This window comes from Phytophthora parasitica, assembly GCF_000247585.1.
Source record: "Phytophthora parasitica INRA-310 unplaced genomic scaffold supercont2.43, whole genome shotgun sequence".
NCBI lineage: Eukaryota > Oomycota > Peronosporomycetes > Peronosporales > Peronosporaceae > Phytophthora > Phytophthora nicotianae.
Genome location: NW_008649029.1, coordinates 252,774 through 269,325, shown reverse-complemented (window position 1 = coordinate 269,325; position 16,552 = coordinate 252,774). Strand labels below are relative to the sequence as shown.

Here is a 16,552-nt window from a genome sequence, read left to right as displayed (position 1 = left end):
ATTTTGAGTATATCAGGAAATGGCTGCACTGTGCAGCAGCCAACATGTTTTTATTGAAAAGTACCCTTAGTTTAGGTTCGCTTCTTCATTCGAAGTGGAGTACCGGTGTGACCGCTTACAGCAGTCCGCTGCCGACGCTAACCGTGCCCGCACCGCTGCTGGTGTCGACACTGAACTCGGCGCAAAGCGGATGCGTGATGTTGTTGTACACGTTGCACCAGGTCTCGGGTTTGATGGCCACCACGTAGTCGCTATCTTCGAACACACGCTTCAGGCCCTTGCCGATCTGCGGGTCGTACACGCTCAAGTCGTCTGTGGTCAACGTGAACGAGACGTCCATGGACTCACCAGCCTGCAGCTCAATCTTTTTAAACTTCTTCAGTTGCTTCACCTCCGGCACCGAGATGAGGCGGTATGGTTGGATCAGGAACAACATGACCGTCTCCTTGCCGGCACGGGCGCCCACATTCGTGACGGTCACCGTAGCGGTGACTGTTTCCGACGCACTGCTAAGCAGAGCCGTGTCCAACGTCACAGCGGAGTAGTTGAACTGCGTGTAGCTGAGACCCGAGCCGAAATCCCATTGCTGCCAGCAGTTATCCCAGGCGCAACGCGTAGTGACCAGGTGGTTGTATGGAATGGCGATGTTGGCCGGGTCTTTCGGGTAGGTAATCGGCAGTCTGCCACTGGGGTTGACTTCTCCGTAAATAATCTCAGCCATTGCCTGGCCACCGAGCTCACACGGTAGAAGACCATCAATAATGGCCATCGAGTGGTCCGGAATCGAGCCAAGCAGACGTGGGCGGCCTTCAAACAGAACAACGATCATCTTGGTGTCGGTCGCACGGAGAGCCTCAATGTACTTTATCTGACCCTCGGGCAGTTCCAGGTTGTCAAGGTCACCGGGCTTCTCCGTGTAGTTGGGTTCGCCGATAACAACCACGGTGTATTCGTGCTGCCTAGCGTAACTTTCAGCAATAGCCAGGTCCTCGTCCGAGATCGATCCGTTCGCTAGTAGTCCGTTGAAGTAGGTGAACGAGTCGTTGCCAACCAAGTTCTCAAAACCCTGGCGAACGCTGACTCCGTTGGGGAACATCTCATTGCCAGAGTATCCCTGCCAAGCCTTGCTCCATCCACCGCACTGGTAACCAACGTTGTTCGCCGAGTGGCCTGTGAGGAACACAGAAGCGTCCTTCGGTAGTGGAAGGACATCCTCGGCATTCTTAAGAAGTACGATAGATTCACGAGCCATGGTCAGCGCAGCAGTCTTGTCTTCTTCGCTACCCACCATTGAGACGAAGTTCTCACCGGGAACGGGGTTGTCGTAGAGTCCAAGCTTCAACTTCGTCTTGATGATGCGCTTCACAGACTGACGAAGACGAGCTTCATTTTCCGGGTGCTTCTCCAACATATTCTGCGTGTAGTCGATGAACTTAGTGTCGTTAGGCACCATGCTCATGTCGAGCGACGTCTGCTTCAGAGATAATGCCACAGCGTCTTCATAGGTGTTAACCACGCGATGCCAGTCTTTCAGGTTGTTGATCTCAGCCCAGTCGGAAACCAGAAGACCATCAAAACCCAGATCTGAACGCAGAAGGTCGTTCAGGATACGGGGATTGGCGATCACAGGCTCACCGTTGATCGAGATGTAGTTCTCCATCGTCGACAAGGCACCGGCTTCGATCGCAGCCTTGAAAGGAGGCAGGAAGTAGTTGAGCAGGTCAAAGTCATCCATGATAACGTTGTCACGGTCGTGGCCCGTAGGGGTCTTGGAATACCCGATGAAGTGTTTCATACAGGCGGCGGATTGGTTATAGCTCTGGAGACCACGAACGATAGCATCTCCCATCACGGAAGCCAAGTACGGATCCTCACCAAACGTCTCGTAGGTGCGAGACCACAGCGGATTCTGTGAGATCTCGAGAATTGGACCAAAAATCCAGGGGATTCCGGCGGCTTGGGTGTCTCGAGCAGTGATACGACCAGCCTCGTAGACCAGATCGGGATTGAAACTCGCACCCCCATTAATCTGGTGGGGAAAAATGACGGCTCCTTCAACGTAGTTGGCACCGTGCACCGAGTCGAGACCGTAAATGATGGGGTGGCCTCCGTTCTCCTCCATACTGATTTCTTGGATCCGTTTGACGACGGCACGGAACTCGGACGCAGTCCAGCCGTATTTCTTCCCTTTGGGTTCGTCCCAAATGGTGTTGAGGTACGACCCAACATACTGCTGGGCGTACAGGCGCACCCAGTCCTCGTTAAGAGTGTTGTCCTTGGGATTTATCACTAAGCTGATGTCGATCTGCGTCATTTGGCCGATCACTTCCGCCATGGAGAATCCGTCGACGATCGATTGGGCCTTGGCATCGAGGACCATGTCCTCAGCAGCAGCCGTAGCTGTAGTTGTAGCTGACACTGTAACGGGTAGCGACAGAATTGCCGTCACCGCTGCCGAATAGGCTGCGGCCAAAAAGAGCTTCACCATTACACCGTGCTACGTTGACGAGGTCGAGACTGTCCACTTGGAATGTATCGATACTGCGTGGCGCAGTGAGGAAGTTGAGGAGTGAGGGCAGACTGCGGAGTCCGAAGCGGACAGCCTTACCGAGCAACGTCAATCGCAGGAACCGTGCGCTTGATCTGTGTGTGTCCCATCCAATGGCCACGCCATGCTGATGAAGACTAGTACGCCAAAATACAAGCCATCTCTACCGAGTCGTGCAATCGAAGAGGCTCAACACACGCCTGCTGTCCATGAAAAGTCCCCGTCCCCGTGGCTCTATCTAAAGAGCTGTAATGCTCTAACACCGGCTGTACCGTCATACCAGCTCGTCCAGCAAATTATAATTTTTCAATAATTTATGAAAGGACACTTTTCAGGGCCACAGAAATACAAATCGTTGATTGAAGCGTCGAACCCAGTGGAGACGTTATCCCCATGCATTGCATTGAATTGTTGCCTTGAACACTACAGTGCGCTGCTGGAAGTTCCTACCTGGTTAGCTTTCGTGTCCACAATATTTAAGACGACACCAAGTTCGTCGAGACGACGACGTGAGGCATGACAGCAGATTCGCTTCAGTCAATGCAGCTGCGTCTTGAATTATGAAGCATAATGCCAGACCGGTAGTGATTACCACAAATGTCGGATCACCGGCTTTATGTGGCTTACGAACGACCGTATTATTCATAGCCTCTGTCAATTAGCGTTGCTTGTACTATCCGACATCAAAGTTGGGCACTTGGCTTCTGCTGGGACCATATAGTTGATGAGTGCTGTCGCAATATCGACGCTTTCCCACTGTATATGACGAATGCAAATGCAGAACGTTGCTTGGCATGACAAATGAGGCTTGTCTTGTTTTAGGTTTTACTCGTGCTAGCAGTCGAGTGCTAGTTTGAAAACACATGGAAATCTAACCATCAGATTCTAAAGCGGCTTTAGTAGTTGCCCGCCTCGACAGTTCCAGCTCCAGCTTCATCAGCGGGTGGTTCAGTAGTGCCGGGGATCGCGACGGTGCCTTGAAGGACAGGAGCATCCGTGCCAGTGACGTTCGCGACCGGAGGGGGGAGACCGAAGTTGTCACGTCCAGTGTCAATCTTGAACACGGCGCAGAGTGGGTTCGTAATGTTCTTGTAGACGTTGCACCAGGTATCAGGCTTGATGGCCACCACGTAGTTGCTGTCCTCCGTGACCTTCTTGAAGCCGTTGCCGATCTGCGGATCGTATACGCTCCAGTCATCCGCCGTTAGGGTAAACGACACGTCCTGGGACTCACCGGGTTGAAGCTCAATCTTCTTAAACTTCTTCAGCATTTTCACCTCAGGAACAGAGATTGTGCGGTACGGCTGGGTTAGGAACAGCATGACGGTCTCCTTACCGGCACGGGTTCCCACATTCGTGACCGTCACCGTAGCAGTGACAGTAAAAGCATCCGCATTCGTGATCGTCGTCGAATCAAGAGACACCGCTGAATAGTTAAATTCAGTGTAGCTGAGACCTGCACCGAAGTCCCATTGCATCCAGCAGTGGTCGTAAGCGCACTGAGTGTTAACACGGTGGTAGTACGGAATCGCAACGTTCGCCGGGTCCTTCGGGTAAGAAATCGGAAGTCTTCCGCTGGGGTTCACGTCACCGTAGATAATCTCAGCCATCGCCTTACCACCAAGTTCACAGGGTAGCAAACCATCGATGATAGCGCTAGCAGTATCCGGTAGTGAGCCGAGAAGACGAGGACGACCTTCAAACAATACGATGATGACCTTGGTTCCTGTGGCAGCAAGAGCCTCAACATACTCGATCTGACCAGGGGGCAATGCCAGGTCGTCAATGTCACCAGGCTTTTCAGTGTACTGCTTCTCACCAATTACAGCGATCGTGTACTCGTGCTGGCCGGCAAGTTCCACCGCCTTGGCGAGGTCCGCCTCCGAGTATGTGCCGTTCTCGTACAGGCCATTGAAGTAGGTGAATGAGTTGTTACCAACCAAGTCTTCAAAGCCCTGACGCACCGAGATACCGTTCAGGAACATCTCGTTGCCGGAGTATCCCTGCCACGCAATGCTCCATCCACCGCACTGGTACCCAACGTTGTCAGCAGAGTGACCGGTTAGGAAGACGGAGGCGTCCTTGGCCAACGGCAGCACGCTCTCATTGTTTTTCAAGAGCACGATCGACTCGCGTGCCAGATCCAGAGCCACCGCCTTGTCTTCGTCGTTACCTACCAAGAACTCGAACTCCTCACCAGGGACCGGGTTTTCGTAAAGTCCAAGCTTGAGCTTCATTTTCACGATGCGCTTAGCAGACTCACGGAGGCGGGTCTCGTATTGAGGGTAGCCCACCAACATGTTCTCGGTGTAGTTGATGAAAGAAGTATCATTCGGGACCATACTCATGTCAAGCGACGTGTGAGTCAGCGATAAACGAACGGCATCCTCGTAAGTTTCAGCGACGCGATGCCAATCCTTTAGATTGTTGATCTCAGCCCAGTCGGAAACCAGAAGACCATCAAAACCCAGATCTGAACGCAGAAGGTCGTTCAGGATACGGGGATTGGCGATCACAGGCTCACCGTTGATCGAGATGTAGTTCTCCATCGTCGACAAGGCACCGGCTTCGATCGCAGCCTTGAAAGGAGGCAGGAAGTAGTTGAGCAGGTCAAAGTCGTCCATGATAACGTTGTCACGGTCGTGGCCCGTAGGGGTCTTGGAATACCCGATGAAGTGTTTCATGCAGGCCCCAGTTTGGTTATAGCTCTGAAGACCGCGGACAAGTGCTTCTCCCAAGACCGTAACGAGGTACGGGTCTTCGCTGAACGTCTCGTAAGTGCGCGACCAGAGAGGGTTCTGCGAGATCTCGAGAATGGGTCCGAAGACCCACGGAATTCCAGCAGCTTGGGTGTCACGTGCAGTGATCTGGCCTGCCTTATGAACCAGATCGGGATTGAAACTAGCACCGCTGTTGATCTGTTGACCGAAGATCACGGCACCGGTAACGTAGTTGGCACCGTGTACCGAGTCGAGACCGTAAATGATGGGATGGCCCCCGTTCTCCTCCATGGTGATTTCCTGGATACGGCTCACGACAGCTCGCCATTCTGTGGCGTTCCACCCGTACTTTTCTCCGAGAGGTTCGTCCCAAATGGTGTTGAGGTACGAACCGACATACTGCTGGGCGTACGCGCGAACATAGTCCTCGTTCAAAGTGTTATCTTTGTTCATGACAGTACTGATGTCGACCTGGGTCATCTGGCCGATAACTTGCGCCGTCGAGAAGCCGTCAACAATGGCTTGAGCTTTGGTTTCGTACGCATCATCGTTGGCCACCGCGAGAGTCGCCGTTGCAGCTAAGCTAGCTGCAGTGATCCAGCTTGTCCACATTAGATCCGCGTGCGTCGGATACTAGACAGGTCGATGCTTGTGATGATTAGTCCTTTGCTAGGCAGGGAGGAAATTGAAAAGTGAGTTCGGAGACTTTGCCTTTCTCGATGGCTGTTGAAAGATACCTTGATCATAGACTGCTAATCCATACGGCTCTGCAATATCCATACGGCTCTGCAATATCCATACGGCTCTGCTTGCGGCTAAGATCGCAATGCCGCCATCAGTGGCCACAAGTGAACCCCTGCCCGCAGACCAATCCAATTTGCATCTGCGAATTTCATCTTGGTTCTCTGACTCCTTGGTACGAAAGCTGGCAAGAAGATTGTGACAATGGCTGCTGCTTGTGACAACCTCGACAATCTCTTGGCTCAGCTGAAGAGATCGGGATGGGTAGACTGATAGATGAAGTACTTCAAAGGCATGTTTTAACTAAAGTGACAGCGACAGTATCTGGTACAAATGCGAAAGCAAATTCCTAAATGGGAACCAACCCAATGATTCCCTCGTCTTAACCAAGCTGTCCAAAAGAGATGGCATGCGGCTTGCATGAATTAAGCGAGCACAACCGTGCAGCGAGGTTTCGAATTGGTGGAAGGACGACATCCAGCATTTTGGAGGCGAGAGCCATTGTGGATGAGGCTGAGGACAACGCTGTGGGCGCTGGATAGACTTTTTTCTCGACCCGTCTTCCTACTTGGAAGGCTCTGATCAAGTTGGAACGAGCTGCCAGCATCGATCGTCTATCCAGCACACAGGTTCAGCGATCTGAAAGACATTTCGCAGTGCGAATTCGTCGCGACTACCAGAAAGTGACAATCACCTCGAGTTTCAGTGGTTTAACCTTACAGTTAAGAGTCACCAACCCACAGTGTTTCAGTGGTTAAGTATTCTTGAGCTACAGGCATCGCTGCCGGAAGTCGTTCTGTAGGTGTTTTATAAGTATGCGTAGGGCACTGTAGCAGAACCTATTACTAAAAATCGAAGTTTCTTCATGAAATCACAACAACGCGCCAGTATCATACAAGAAGATTTGCTTTAGATTCAACGATAGCACACGAAACCGCAGATCGGCAGCGAAATCTCCATGGGTTTACCCCCGTACACTGTACAGATTTTGCAGATATTCGTCGCACAAGGCACCACGAAAAATATCATTAACGGCGGCGCGAGGTTGTGCCGTTGATACCAAAGTTGACACTTCCCGTATCGAGCGTGAACTGCGCGCAGAGTTCGTTGGTGATCGTGTTATACACGTCGCAATCGGTCTCAGGCTTGATCGCCACAACGAAGGTGCCGTCCTCGGCAACCTGGTTGAAGCCGCTGCCAATCTGAGGGTCGTAGACGCTCCAGTCATCGGCCGTAAGGGTGAAGGTGACCTCTTCGGTGATACCAGGCTCTAGACTGATCTTCTTAAACTTGCGCAGCATCTTGACTTCGGGTACGGAGATCAAGCGGTACGGCTGGACCACGAACAGCATAACCGTCTCCTTGCCAGCAACCGAGCCCGAGTTTGTCACAAATACTGATGCTGTCAAGGCGTCGTCGGGTCCAGACACCGTAGTCTTACTCAGCGTTAGCGCAGAGTAAGTGAAAGTGGTGTAACTTAATCCAGTACCGAAATCCCATTGCATTTCACAGTCAACATACGAGCCGGTGTCATCGACGCATTTTGTAGTCACCCTGTGGTTGTACGGGATCATTACATTGCCTGAGTCCTTGGGGTATGTGAGTGGAAGACGTCCACTTGGGTTCACTTGCCCGTACACAATCTCCGTCAAAGCTTGGCCACCCAGTTCACATGCAAGCAGCCCGTGGATAACAGCACTCGCCATGTCCGGGAGTGATCCAAGTAGACGTGGGCGGCCCTCGAACAGAACGAGGATGACCTTGGTACCAGTAGCAGCAAGCGCTTCAACGTACGCAATTTGACCAGCAGGGAGGTCGAGATCGTCAATGTCTCCGGGTTTCTCAGCATACGTATCCTCGCCAATAACAGCGATAGTGTATTCGTGCTGGCTTGCGAGGTTCACGGCCGTAGCGAGGTCAGCGTCCGAGTACGTGCCGTCCGCGTTCAGTCCGTTAAAGTACGTGAACGAGTTGTTGCCAACTACGTTTTCTAAACCCTGACGCACCGAGATACCGTTCGGGTACATGTCGTTACCGGAGTATCCCTGCCATGCAATGCTCCATCCACCGCATTGATATCCGACGTTGTCTGCCGAGTGACCCGTTAGGAAAACCGAAGATCCGTTTGACAATGGTAGGATGTTGTCGTTGTTTTTGAGCAATACAATAGATTCCCGTGCCAAATCCAACGCCACAGCCTTGTCATCGTCGTTACCAACTAGGAATTCGTTGCTGGCACCAGGCACTGGAGTCTCGTACAAACCGAGCTTGAGCTTCATCTTGATCACTCGTTTGGCCGATTCCCGCAATCGACTCTCGTATTCAGGGAAACTGCTTAACATTGTAGTAGCGTGGGTGATAAACTCCGTGTCATAGGGAACCATACTCATATCAAGAGCTGTACGCGTGAGCGACAAACGCACAGCTTCCTCGTAAGTATCCACAACACGGTGCCAGTCCTTCAGGTTGTTGATCTCGGCCCAGTCGGTGACTACCACACCGTCATAGTTGAGGTCATTGCGAACGAGATCTTCGAGGATCTTCGTGTTGGCAACCACCGGGATACCGTTGATGGAGATGTAGTTCTCCATGGTCGACAGAGCACCAGCCGAAATTCCAGCTTGATAGGGCTGGACGAAGTAATTGAGCAGGTCGAAGTCTGCCATGGTTACACCATCGCGGTCGTGTCCAGTGGGGGTCTTGGAGTAACCCACAAAATGTTTCATGCAGGCCGCTGTCTGGTTATTGCTCTGCAGTCCTCGGATAATAGCGTCACCCATGACTGAGCATAAGTACGGGTCTTCACCGAACGTCTCGTAGGTGCGAGCCCACAGAGGGTTTTGCGCGAGATCGAGGATAGGACCAAAGACCCAAGGAATTCCAGCCGCCTCCGTATCGCGACCAGTGATCCGACCGACTTCATAGACCAAGTCGGGGTTGAAACTTGCCCCACTGTTGATCTCCTGGCCGAACAGGACCGAGCCAGCGACGTAGTTGGCTCCGTGCACCGAGTCGAGGCCGTATACCATGGGGTGACCACCGTTCTCCTCCATTGTGATCGCCTGGATGCGGGTGACGATGGCGCGCCACTCCGTTGCATTCCAACCCCACTTACCGTCAATCTCACTGCCCCACGGCGTGTTGAGGTACGAACCGACATACAACTTGGCGTACGTGCGCACTGAGTCTTCGTTCAACGAGTAATCGCTGTTAAGCACTTGAGTGATAGTTATTTGGGTCATCTGGCCCAGTACTTCAGCGATGCTGAAGCCGTCCACGATGGCTTGAGCTTGCGAATCGTACACATCATCAGCAAGATTGCGCGCGGCAACAGGGACAGTGGTGAATGCAGCAATGCAGCCAAGAGCGACAGCCCACGATGTCAGCATTGCAATTGTTATCTGGAGGATCACCTGCTGTAGATTGCGCTGCCCCAAGGAGATTGAAAAGTGAGCAGGAAGCGGAGGGAGCGGTCACCATGGTGAGGAGCTGTATCAAGGAATCTCTAGCCTGTTAGTCTGCGTAGGGGGAGACGTGGAACGCGCGCGGTCATTGCTGGTGTTGAAGCTGCATTACCGATCGGCATGGACCACGCCGTGGTGCCGTGCCTCCCTCCTTTGATCACCAAGTTGTTGCGGTTGAATCAACCAATTTGATTCATCAAATTGGTGTGGTGTGACTGTCGGTTTCAAACGTATTCCGCACACTGGTGATATAATATATTACAGGTTTTATCACTTAAAAACGTATGTCTTTTGGATAAAGTACGATATGTAGAACGAAAGGAAAAAGACAACTTCAACTTGAAAGCTAAAAATCATTCGGGCGAGCATCGCTACGTATTTCAATGCTAGTCTTGCACAATGCGAGAACGTTTACTGACCTGTTCTGTAGTCCACAATGATATCGCATCGAATTAAGTGATTAGTGGGAGACTCTTTCACTAATCACTTGATAACCACATCAGTGGAGCTGCATTTATCTTCGGCTTTCGCGCGAGGATACAAAACAACGGTCGTTCAAGCTCAAATGCTGCTTTGGACCAAACCTTGGTCGGTTCAATTGTTGACTCGACAGTTTTGAGAGCAGCATGGAAATAACCGTCATTCAAATTCAGTTAACAACAACTATACTTGTACAGAATGCGTAAAAACGTTTCTACAGGTCAATTGCAGTTGTACTCCTACGAATGAGATCATCAATTCTGCACAAGCTCGATAGTACAGCTGGTTGCAGTTCAAAGTAAACTGCAGGTTGAGTGGTCACGATGACAGAGGTCCGAGCTTTACTAGATTTCGATGATGAAAATGTTTGTTAAAATGTCTTCAGGACCGCAAGTAGTTAGTCTACATCAGTGCAATAAAGATCACGACAACTGCATACACTGTCATAACCTGTGCTGATGCTCTTTACGAGCACTCGAGACCGTTCAAACCGACGTATGACCTAACGCTCGCAATAACACGAGTACTTAGATCATATTTAACTCACGCATTTGAAAGAATACGCAGAAGGCCTTATTCCTGTCAAGCATTCTTATTCAATTCTATGTTTCAGAGCGCGGTCTGCCAATATGTTTTCGATGTATTCTCGGTTGACAACCGTATTTTTCAATCCATGGACGATGAGAAAATTGGTAAGAGCACGAACGTTCTTCGGGTTATATGCTGCACCATCCTTCATCTCCAGAGCAATCTGCGTACACAGTTGCAGTTGAGTCAACTCACACTTCGGTGTGGAAGCAGGAGAGCGCTTTGCTACAGAAAACCCTCGAACGTTATGCGTCAGTCCACGCAGCACTTTATTCTTGACTTCAATTGGTGCAGCGTGTGATACACGGATCACAATATCGCGGTCTTCTTCAACGTAACGCCGGACCACCTGCTGCATCTTTACGTCTGCTTTAGAGCTGTTAGAATACACTTCTTTCGTAAACTCCTCGATAATTGTGTATGGGTCGTCAAGATTCTGCAACATTTCAGAGGTTAAATCTCATTAACATACACCTTCAGTATCTCTGATAGCAACCCCACCTTCGCTGATTTCTCGTATAAATTACCGTACGCCATATGCTTCTCTGCTCCCTTGAAATAATCCCACGAAGCTTGTGCCGTGTCTTGCAATCCAAACGGTAAGTCTTTGTATGTAAAGAATTCCAGGTACTTCCCGTCAACATCTTCACGCATCTGAACGTCCTGAATCGGAATACTCCTGTTTGCCAGACCATTTGAAGCAAAAATGGCGTCCAGGTCTCGATACGCTCCGTCAATGCGATAGAATAGTTCCCGAAAGTCTTCCACATCACCACAGAAGTAAGACACGTCGATGGTCGGGCGCTCAATGCAACACTGATTAATCAGCGCTGCACACTCATTATTCTGGGCAACAGCAGCAATTAGCCACCATCAGCAGCAGTAGTAAATACGCGTTTTAACACGTTTGGAGCTTACCAATTGCCGTGTTCGCTTCCGCACCAATAGGCCGAGACTGTCCGCCATCTTCTTCTGTCGTTCCACCGCGAGTTTCAGCCTCACATTATCGCACTCTGCCTGTTCTCTTTTGCGTCGCTGTCTTATGGCCTGCTCCTGCCATAAACTCAGTCTCTGTGTGGTCGAATGCAGTGCAATTATTCCATTTTTCTTGGTCTTCTGCAGTACCTGTAGGTCGAGCTGGAGTTTCTCCAACTGCTCGCGCAGGAACGCGATCTCCCTCGTTTGCTCATTGCGTGCGCGGTTTGGGTCACTATAGATACCAGCCTTGCGTAGCATTCGCTTCTTCTCGGCACGTAGGCGGTGCTTCTCTTCCTTAGACAGCGAAGTGGGCGATTCTGTTGAAGCGGTGATTGCTAACTTCTGACTGGGCGCCGGCATCACTTCGCGAGGTAGTTGAGGGTAGGAGACGCTCGACGAGGCAGTGAGGCCATCAGCATCGAAATCAAACTCGTCCACGAACGACAGTGCGGCCTCAAGCACACTAGTGTCGTCCTCTTGCTGGAAGGACGCCATAATGACAGATGAGTCAGACCGTGTTTAAACAGTTTTTAAACATGCTAAAACAGTGAAATATACAGTTTAAAGTTGTTTTGTTATTTTGAAACAGCGGATAAGACGTGTAAACCTGAAACAGGTTAGAGAAATATCGAGAAAATTCGATCATCTCCAGTACGTCACTGATCCAGTCGACACCACGAGCATCCGACATGTCTGTGCCTCCGACGAGCGCCGCGAATCTGAACGTGGGCTGGGATCCGTCTCCTCTGTCTGCGTCCACGGGTGGCGATTTCGACGCCAACTCATTGATCGAGCGCACGCAGGAGGTCAAGGTGGACGTGAACGACTACTCGCGCTTCAAGGACATCGGCAAGGACCTGGAGGACGAGGACAAGAAACAGGATACGCAGCCTGCCGCAGTAGCGCCTGAAGCCAAGTGCCGCAACTGCAGCAAACCCGGTGCCAAGCTTAAGTGCAGTGTGTGTAAGAAGGCCGTCTATTGTGCGCGCAACTGCCAGGCGAGCGACTGGCAGTTCCACAAGCGTATCTGTAAGAAGCCCGAGCCTCCTAAGAAGCCGGAGCCTCCGCGTCGACCACCCACCAAGAGCTCCACGAGCTCTACTTCTTCTTCGGCGAAGACGACGAGCTCGACGTCTAGTAGCAGCAAACCCAAGGCGTCCAGTGGCTCATCCGTAGTGGTGACGGATGAACCAGACCTGCCCGAAAACATGCGCGGCTACAAGAATGGTCTACCGTATTTCCACCGCGAACTGTCCAAGGAGGAGAAAAATTTGATTGGAGACATCGCACCTCAGAAGATTGAGCTTAAACCTGCGGGGGTGAGTGACAGGATACGGAATGCAGGTTAAAAGAGCAAGGTTTACTGATGTTTTTTTTATCTTGCAGCCGGATCCTGTACAGCATGATGGTTCTGCGTGGAATAAGGCTGGTACCTTTGAAGAGCGTGTGGTGACCAAGTGGGCAGAGGACAAGTGGAAGGAGATCTTTACGGGTGCGACCTACTCGGAGGGCAACTTACAGGCGACATTGAAGGCGCCGGAGAAGATCTCGGGAGACGCTAGCATTTGTGTTGTGCGAGGCAAGAAGCGGTATCTGTTCGACTTCAGCTTGAAGTTGCCTTTTGAAGTGGCTATCAGCGGCGGCAGCACCTGCAAGGGTACGTACGAGATGAACGACATCTCAAGCGACGAGGACTACGAGGTACGATATGTAGTTGGGTTTTGTATTATCTGTTGTCGGACTAAGCGTATTCCTTTGTTTTTGGTGGTGTAGATCTCGTGTAGACTGACCAAGAAGCTCAACAATGCCAGCGAGCAAAGCGCCGTGCAGGCGTTCGTCGCCAAGAAGGACAACGGTCTGCAGAAGGAGCTCGTGCGACTCATCAGCGTATTCGCGAGCGAGTTCCAGCAGCAATAGAAACGTGTAAAGAAGACAAGGTAGATCGTGTTCCTGTCAACGAGTACCATGCATAGAATGCAGATACTTCATATCGTTTGCCTTCAACCTCAGAATCCTCTTTATCCTCACTTGTACTTCTCATGTTCAGGGCTCTGAATACAAAATTTGAGGCGCTAATTCAGGACTGATGGCATGCTCCGATGCAAGACTTTTACGGGCAGCGATCATGCCCATGTGGCAGCTCTGGAGTATATCGTATCCTTCCAACAAGCCGTAAACCGTTCCACCAACCAAGCTATCACCTGCAACATCATCAATATCAATACAGATTAGAAATGGTTCTAGCACGAGGAATCTGCAACTCTCGTACCAGCTCCGGTGCAATTCTTAACGGGAATTTCTATACCGGGAAGGTGGACCATTGTGACAGAGTGGCCTCCATGAACATGATGCATGCCCCAGATTTCCACGTCAAAGTCGCAATCGTCCACGATCTCACGCAAGTTGTCTGCAGCCATATTGATAGAGGCGACTAGGACACCATTTTTGCCCAGAGTGACCATGACATGCTTAGGTCTTTTAGTGTCACCGTCAGCCATGGCGAGTAGCGCTGTTGGAGTAAAAAAAAACACAAAAGACGCATTAGCATTAGTACAAGTATGTTCGATTCCTGAACGTACTTGTAATGAGGTCGTTTTTCAGTCGTTCCATCTCCTCCTGGGGAATAATGCCTGATTCCTTAGTGAGTGGGAACCGTTCGTGGGCTGCATTGTTCTCTGCTGAAAGTTCTGTTTCCTGACGAATGGCATTGCTGATCGCGTGCAGCTCGTCAGCGTTGGGAGACATGTACTTCATGGAAGATACGCCGCCTCCTTCGACAACTCGAATAGCCTTCTGAACAGAGGTAGGCTCGAACCAAGTATCGACGCCAAGATGGACACAACGTGTGAAGAGATCTCCGATAGTAGCTGGAATCAAATTCCCGTCCGCGATAACAAGCTTTGCTTTATCAATCGCCTTGTCGGAGATAACCTTGCTTTCCTAGCATAGAGATCGTGGTGTTATACACTGGCAGAGTAAGACTGTCACTTGAATACAGCACTTACAATCGACTCGAACGCGCTCATATCTGCAACCGCAGCGTCCATGTCTCCAGTGGAGTCCAGCACAGCAGAGTACACAGCAGTAGAAAGGTTGTCGGAGATTCTGATACCACTGGTGTTCATGCCCAGCTTCTTCAAATTCTCCAAGAGAATGGAGCCCGACGCGTCACTTCCAATGGACGACACGAGCAACGGATCAAGTCTGAGCCGGTGCAGACATTCAGCGATATTCCTTCCAACACCTAGCAAAATACCAAATAAATTAGATACGAAAACGAGGGGTGAAGACACATCTCATACCTCCGCTAGACTGCTTGATGGTCCCGATATTGGAGGTGCCGCGGATAAGCGGCGAAGTAGAAGAACTAATGATGTCCAAGACGAGGCCACCGACAACAAGAACGCGATTTCCGCTGCTTGTGCTGGAAGGTTTCTGTAAGCCAATCTTGATAGTAAAACCACCAGCCATAACTACGGCATGAGCATGAACATACCTTATCAGGCAGGGAATAATCAACAACGGAGTTGGCTAAGGAATCCACTACATATCCATTTTCCAAGGCAAACAGTGCGCATGCGATCTACAGTATCCAGCCACGAAATAAAAACGCGACGTCAATCAATAGCTTGTGGAACATAGTCCATATCTCCAAGTTTACCTGACTGCCGACAGTGGCGTTGTTGTTGACTAAGTCAATGTTTGAAGTCAAAGAAACACCCTGCGTGATCTCATTTACGCGCTTCAACAGGTAGGGCGTGACGGCTTGGCCATGAATATTCTTGTCCGCAACCTCCTTTAGTCCAAGCTGGGATACAAAATCAAATTATCAAGGTTAGTCTCCTACCACTGAGATAACGAAGGCATTACATTACCTCAATGGCCTCATTGATAAGCTCAGAAGGCACAGGTTCTGGATTTGGGACGGCGATAATGTGGCCATTCGGCAGCTCCAGAGCCTCACTTTCGAGAATCAGGCGTGCAATGTCCTGAGAAGTGTCCCGGCGCAAGTGAGCTTTCTCGCCGCTGTCTTGCGTAAAGAAGGCGGGAAACTGGTCCGTCTTGTAGCCGATCACTGGTACACTCTACGACATCATCACGAATATCATACCCAATTCAGCCAACAAACTTCAACCTTCGTAATCCGTTCACATTCATACGTGGGTTTCCAGGAACTCCAGCGTTCGTGGGATATCGAGAATGGACTTGACGCCGGCACACACCACCGCCACAGGCGTCCGTGACAGCTCCATCAAGTCCGTCGAAATGTCTGCAGCACATTAAACCATCAGTGCTCCCAATTATCCCAGTATATAGCCCAACGCACCCATGGTCTCCTCACAAAAGCGATGCACGCCTCCAATGCCTCCTGTCACGAACACCTTGATACCTGCAGCATGAGCGATACGCCTGTAATAAAACACCACAAATACCTCGTTAGAGCACGTTGGCCATCGCTCTATATACCGCTTGATCGACGCACATCGTGCTGGAGACGGTGGTGGCTCCCACCACCTTCTTGTCCGTGACGGCGGCCGCGATATCCCTCGTCGAGCACTTTTTGGCCCCAGCGCCGAGTTCCGCCAGCTGCGTCAGATCCTGCTCCGCCAGTCCCACCTTTAGCGATCCATCAGCAATGCAGACTGTGGCGGGGCAGGCCCCATGAGACCGCACGATCTCTTCCACGTGCTTGGCCATCTCCAGGTTCTGCGGGAACGGCATGCCGTGCGAGATAATTGTGGACTCGAGCGCTACAACGGGCTTCTTCACGCGCCCGTACAGAGCCTCCGATACCTCCTCGCTCAGCGCCAGGCGCTGGCTCAACGCTGTCCCGCTTCGTCGCCACATTCTTGCCAACTTCTGTATGAGCTACAGACGGCCAAACACAAAGTGATCCCTCGAAATGACAAGCTTCAAGTCTGCATGTTTTATGCCACTAATCTAACTCGTTTCAGTGACATATGTGCAACTTAGTTATTGTTCTTGCGGCAACATTAAGCGTCGCCAGCAATTTTAGATCAAAAATCTGGCCG

General features: G+C 50.9%; 6 protein-coding genes across 11 annotated transcripts; 1 reads left to right on the top strand and 5 right to left on the bottom strand.

The window, feature by feature from the left end:
- Positions 1–2: 2 nt before the first annotated feature.
- On the bottom strand, positions 3–2,488 carry PPTG_14484 (hypothetical protein; the record flags this gene model as incomplete). The annotated part of the gene is made up of 1 exon (XM_008911811.1): positions 3–2,488. One exon carries the CDS (start codon positions 2,486–2,488, stop codon positions 116–118), a length of 2,373 nt encoding a protein of 790 aa, XP_008910059.1. The 3' UTR covers positions 3–115.
- Positions 2,489–3,354: 866 nt separating this feature from the next.
- On the bottom strand, positions 3,355–5,880 carry PPTG_14483 (hypothetical protein; the record flags this gene model as incomplete). The annotated part of the gene is made up of 1 exon (XM_008911810.1): positions 3,355–5,880. One exon carries the CDS (start codon positions 5,878–5,880, stop codon positions 3,445–3,447), a length of 2,436 nt encoding a protein of 811 aa, XP_008910058.1. The 3' UTR covers positions 3,355–3,444.
- Positions 5,881–6,881: 1,001 nt separating this feature from the next.
- Positions 6,882–9,662, bottom strand: PPTG_14482 (hypothetical protein). The gene has a single exon (XM_008911809.1). It carries the CDS (start codon positions 9,396–9,398, stop codon positions 7,038–7,040), a length of 2,361 nt encoding a protein of 786 aa, XP_008910057.1. The 5' UTR covers positions 9,399–9,662; the 3' UTR covers positions 6,882–7,037.
- Positions 9,663–10,483: 821 nt separating this feature from the next.
- Positions 10,484–12,043, bottom strand: PPTG_14481 (hypothetical protein). 3 transcript variants are annotated; one of them, XM_008911807.1, is made up of 4 exons: positions 11,667–12,043; positions 11,460–11,588; positions 11,043–11,387; positions 10,484–10,977 (listed from the first exon to the last, which is right to left on the bottom strand). In XM_008911807.1, exons 1-4 carry the CDS (start codon positions 12,012–12,014, stop codon positions 10,546–10,548), a joined length of 1,254 nt encoding a protein of 417 aa, XP_008910055.1. In that variant the 5' UTR covers positions 12,015–12,043; the 3' UTR covers positions 10,484–10,545. The 3 variants fall into 3 exon arrangements, with proteins under 3 accessions (XP_008910055.1, XP_008910054.1, XP_008910056.1); XM_008911806.1 differs by having other exon boundaries at positions 11,460–12,043; XM_008911808.1 differs by having other exon boundaries at positions 10,484–11,387; positions 11,460–12,043.
- Positions 12,044–12,107: 64 nt separating this feature from the next.
- Positions 12,108–14,112, top strand: PPTG_14480 (hypothetical protein). Its single transcript, XM_008911805.1, has 3 exons — positions 12,108–12,838; positions 12,906–13,220; positions 13,293–14,112. The coding sequence occupies exons 1-3, from the start codon at positions 12,209–12,211 to the stop codon at positions 13,434–13,436; spliced, it is 1,089 nt and encodes a 362-aa protein (XP_008910053.1). The 5' UTR covers positions 12,108–12,208; the 3' UTR covers positions 13,437–14,112.
- Positions 13,217–16,410, bottom strand: PPTG_14479 (hypothetical protein). Of its 4 annotated transcripts, XM_008911801.1 has the most exons (11): positions 16,003–16,410; positions 15,847–15,929; positions 15,680–15,789; positions 15,395–15,604; positions 15,181–15,327; positions 15,016–15,102; positions 14,822–14,954; positions 14,525–14,763; positions 14,099–14,459; positions 13,789–14,028; positions 13,217–13,720 (listed from the first exon to the last, which is right to left on the bottom strand). In XM_008911801.1, exons 1-11 carry the CDS (start codon positions 16,365–16,367, stop codon positions 13,563–13,565), a joined length of 2,133 nt encoding a protein of 710 aa, XP_008910049.1. In that variant the 5' UTR covers positions 16,368–16,410; the 3' UTR covers positions 13,217–13,562. The 4 variants fall into 4 exon arrangements, with proteins under 4 accessions (XP_008910049.1, XP_008910052.1, XP_008910050.1 ...); XM_008911804.1 differs by having other exon boundaries at positions 15,680–15,929; XM_008911802.1 differs by having other exon boundaries at positions 13,789–14,459.
- Positions 16,411–16,552: the final 142 nt, after the last annotated feature.

Excerpts from the sequence above, each read along its gene's own strand:
- PPTG_14482 (XM_008911809.1), bottom strand. The coding sequence starts at position 9,398 with ATGCTGACATCGTGGGCTGTCGCTCTTGGCTGCATTGCTGCATTCACC.
- PPTG_14481 (XM_008911806.1), bottom strand. The coding sequence starts at position 12,014 with ATGGCGTCCTTCCAGCAAGAGGACGACACTAGTGTGCTTGAGGCCGCA. Across the intron at positions 11,388-11,459 it reads GGAAGCGAACACGGCAATTG|AATAATGAGTGTGCAGCGCT; the intron begins GTAAGCTCCAAA and ends GCTGTTGCCCAG. Across the intron at positions 10,978-11,042 it reads TATACGAGAAATCAGCGAAG|AATCTTGACGACCCATACAC; the intron begins GTGGGGTTGCTA and ends GAAATGTTGCAG.
- PPTG_14480 (XM_008911805.1), top strand. The coding sequence starts at position 12,209 with ATGTCTGTGCCTCCGACGAGCGCCGCGAATCTGAACGTGGGCTGGGAT. Across the intron at positions 12,839-12,905 it reads TTGAGCTTAAACCTGCGGGG|CCGGATCCTGTACAGCATGA; the intron begins GTGAGTGACAGG and ends TTTATCTTGCAG. Across the intron at positions 13,221-13,292 it reads CAAGCGACGAGGACTACGAG|ATCTCGTGTAGACTGACCAA; the intron begins GTACGATATGTA and ends TTGGTGGTGTAG.
- PPTG_14479 (XM_008911801.1), bottom strand. The coding sequence starts at position 16,367 with ATGTGGCGACGAAGCGGGACAGCGTTGAGCCAGCGCCTGGCGCTGAGC. Across the intron at positions 15,790-15,846 it reads CTTTTGTGAGGAGACCATGG|ACATTTCGACGGACTTGATG; the intron begins GTGCGTTGGGCT and ends AATGTGCTGCAG. Across the intron at positions 13,721-13,788 it reads TAAGAATTGCACCGGAGCTG|GTGATAGCTTGGTTGGTGGA; the intron begins GTACGAGAGTTG and ends ATGATGTTGCAG.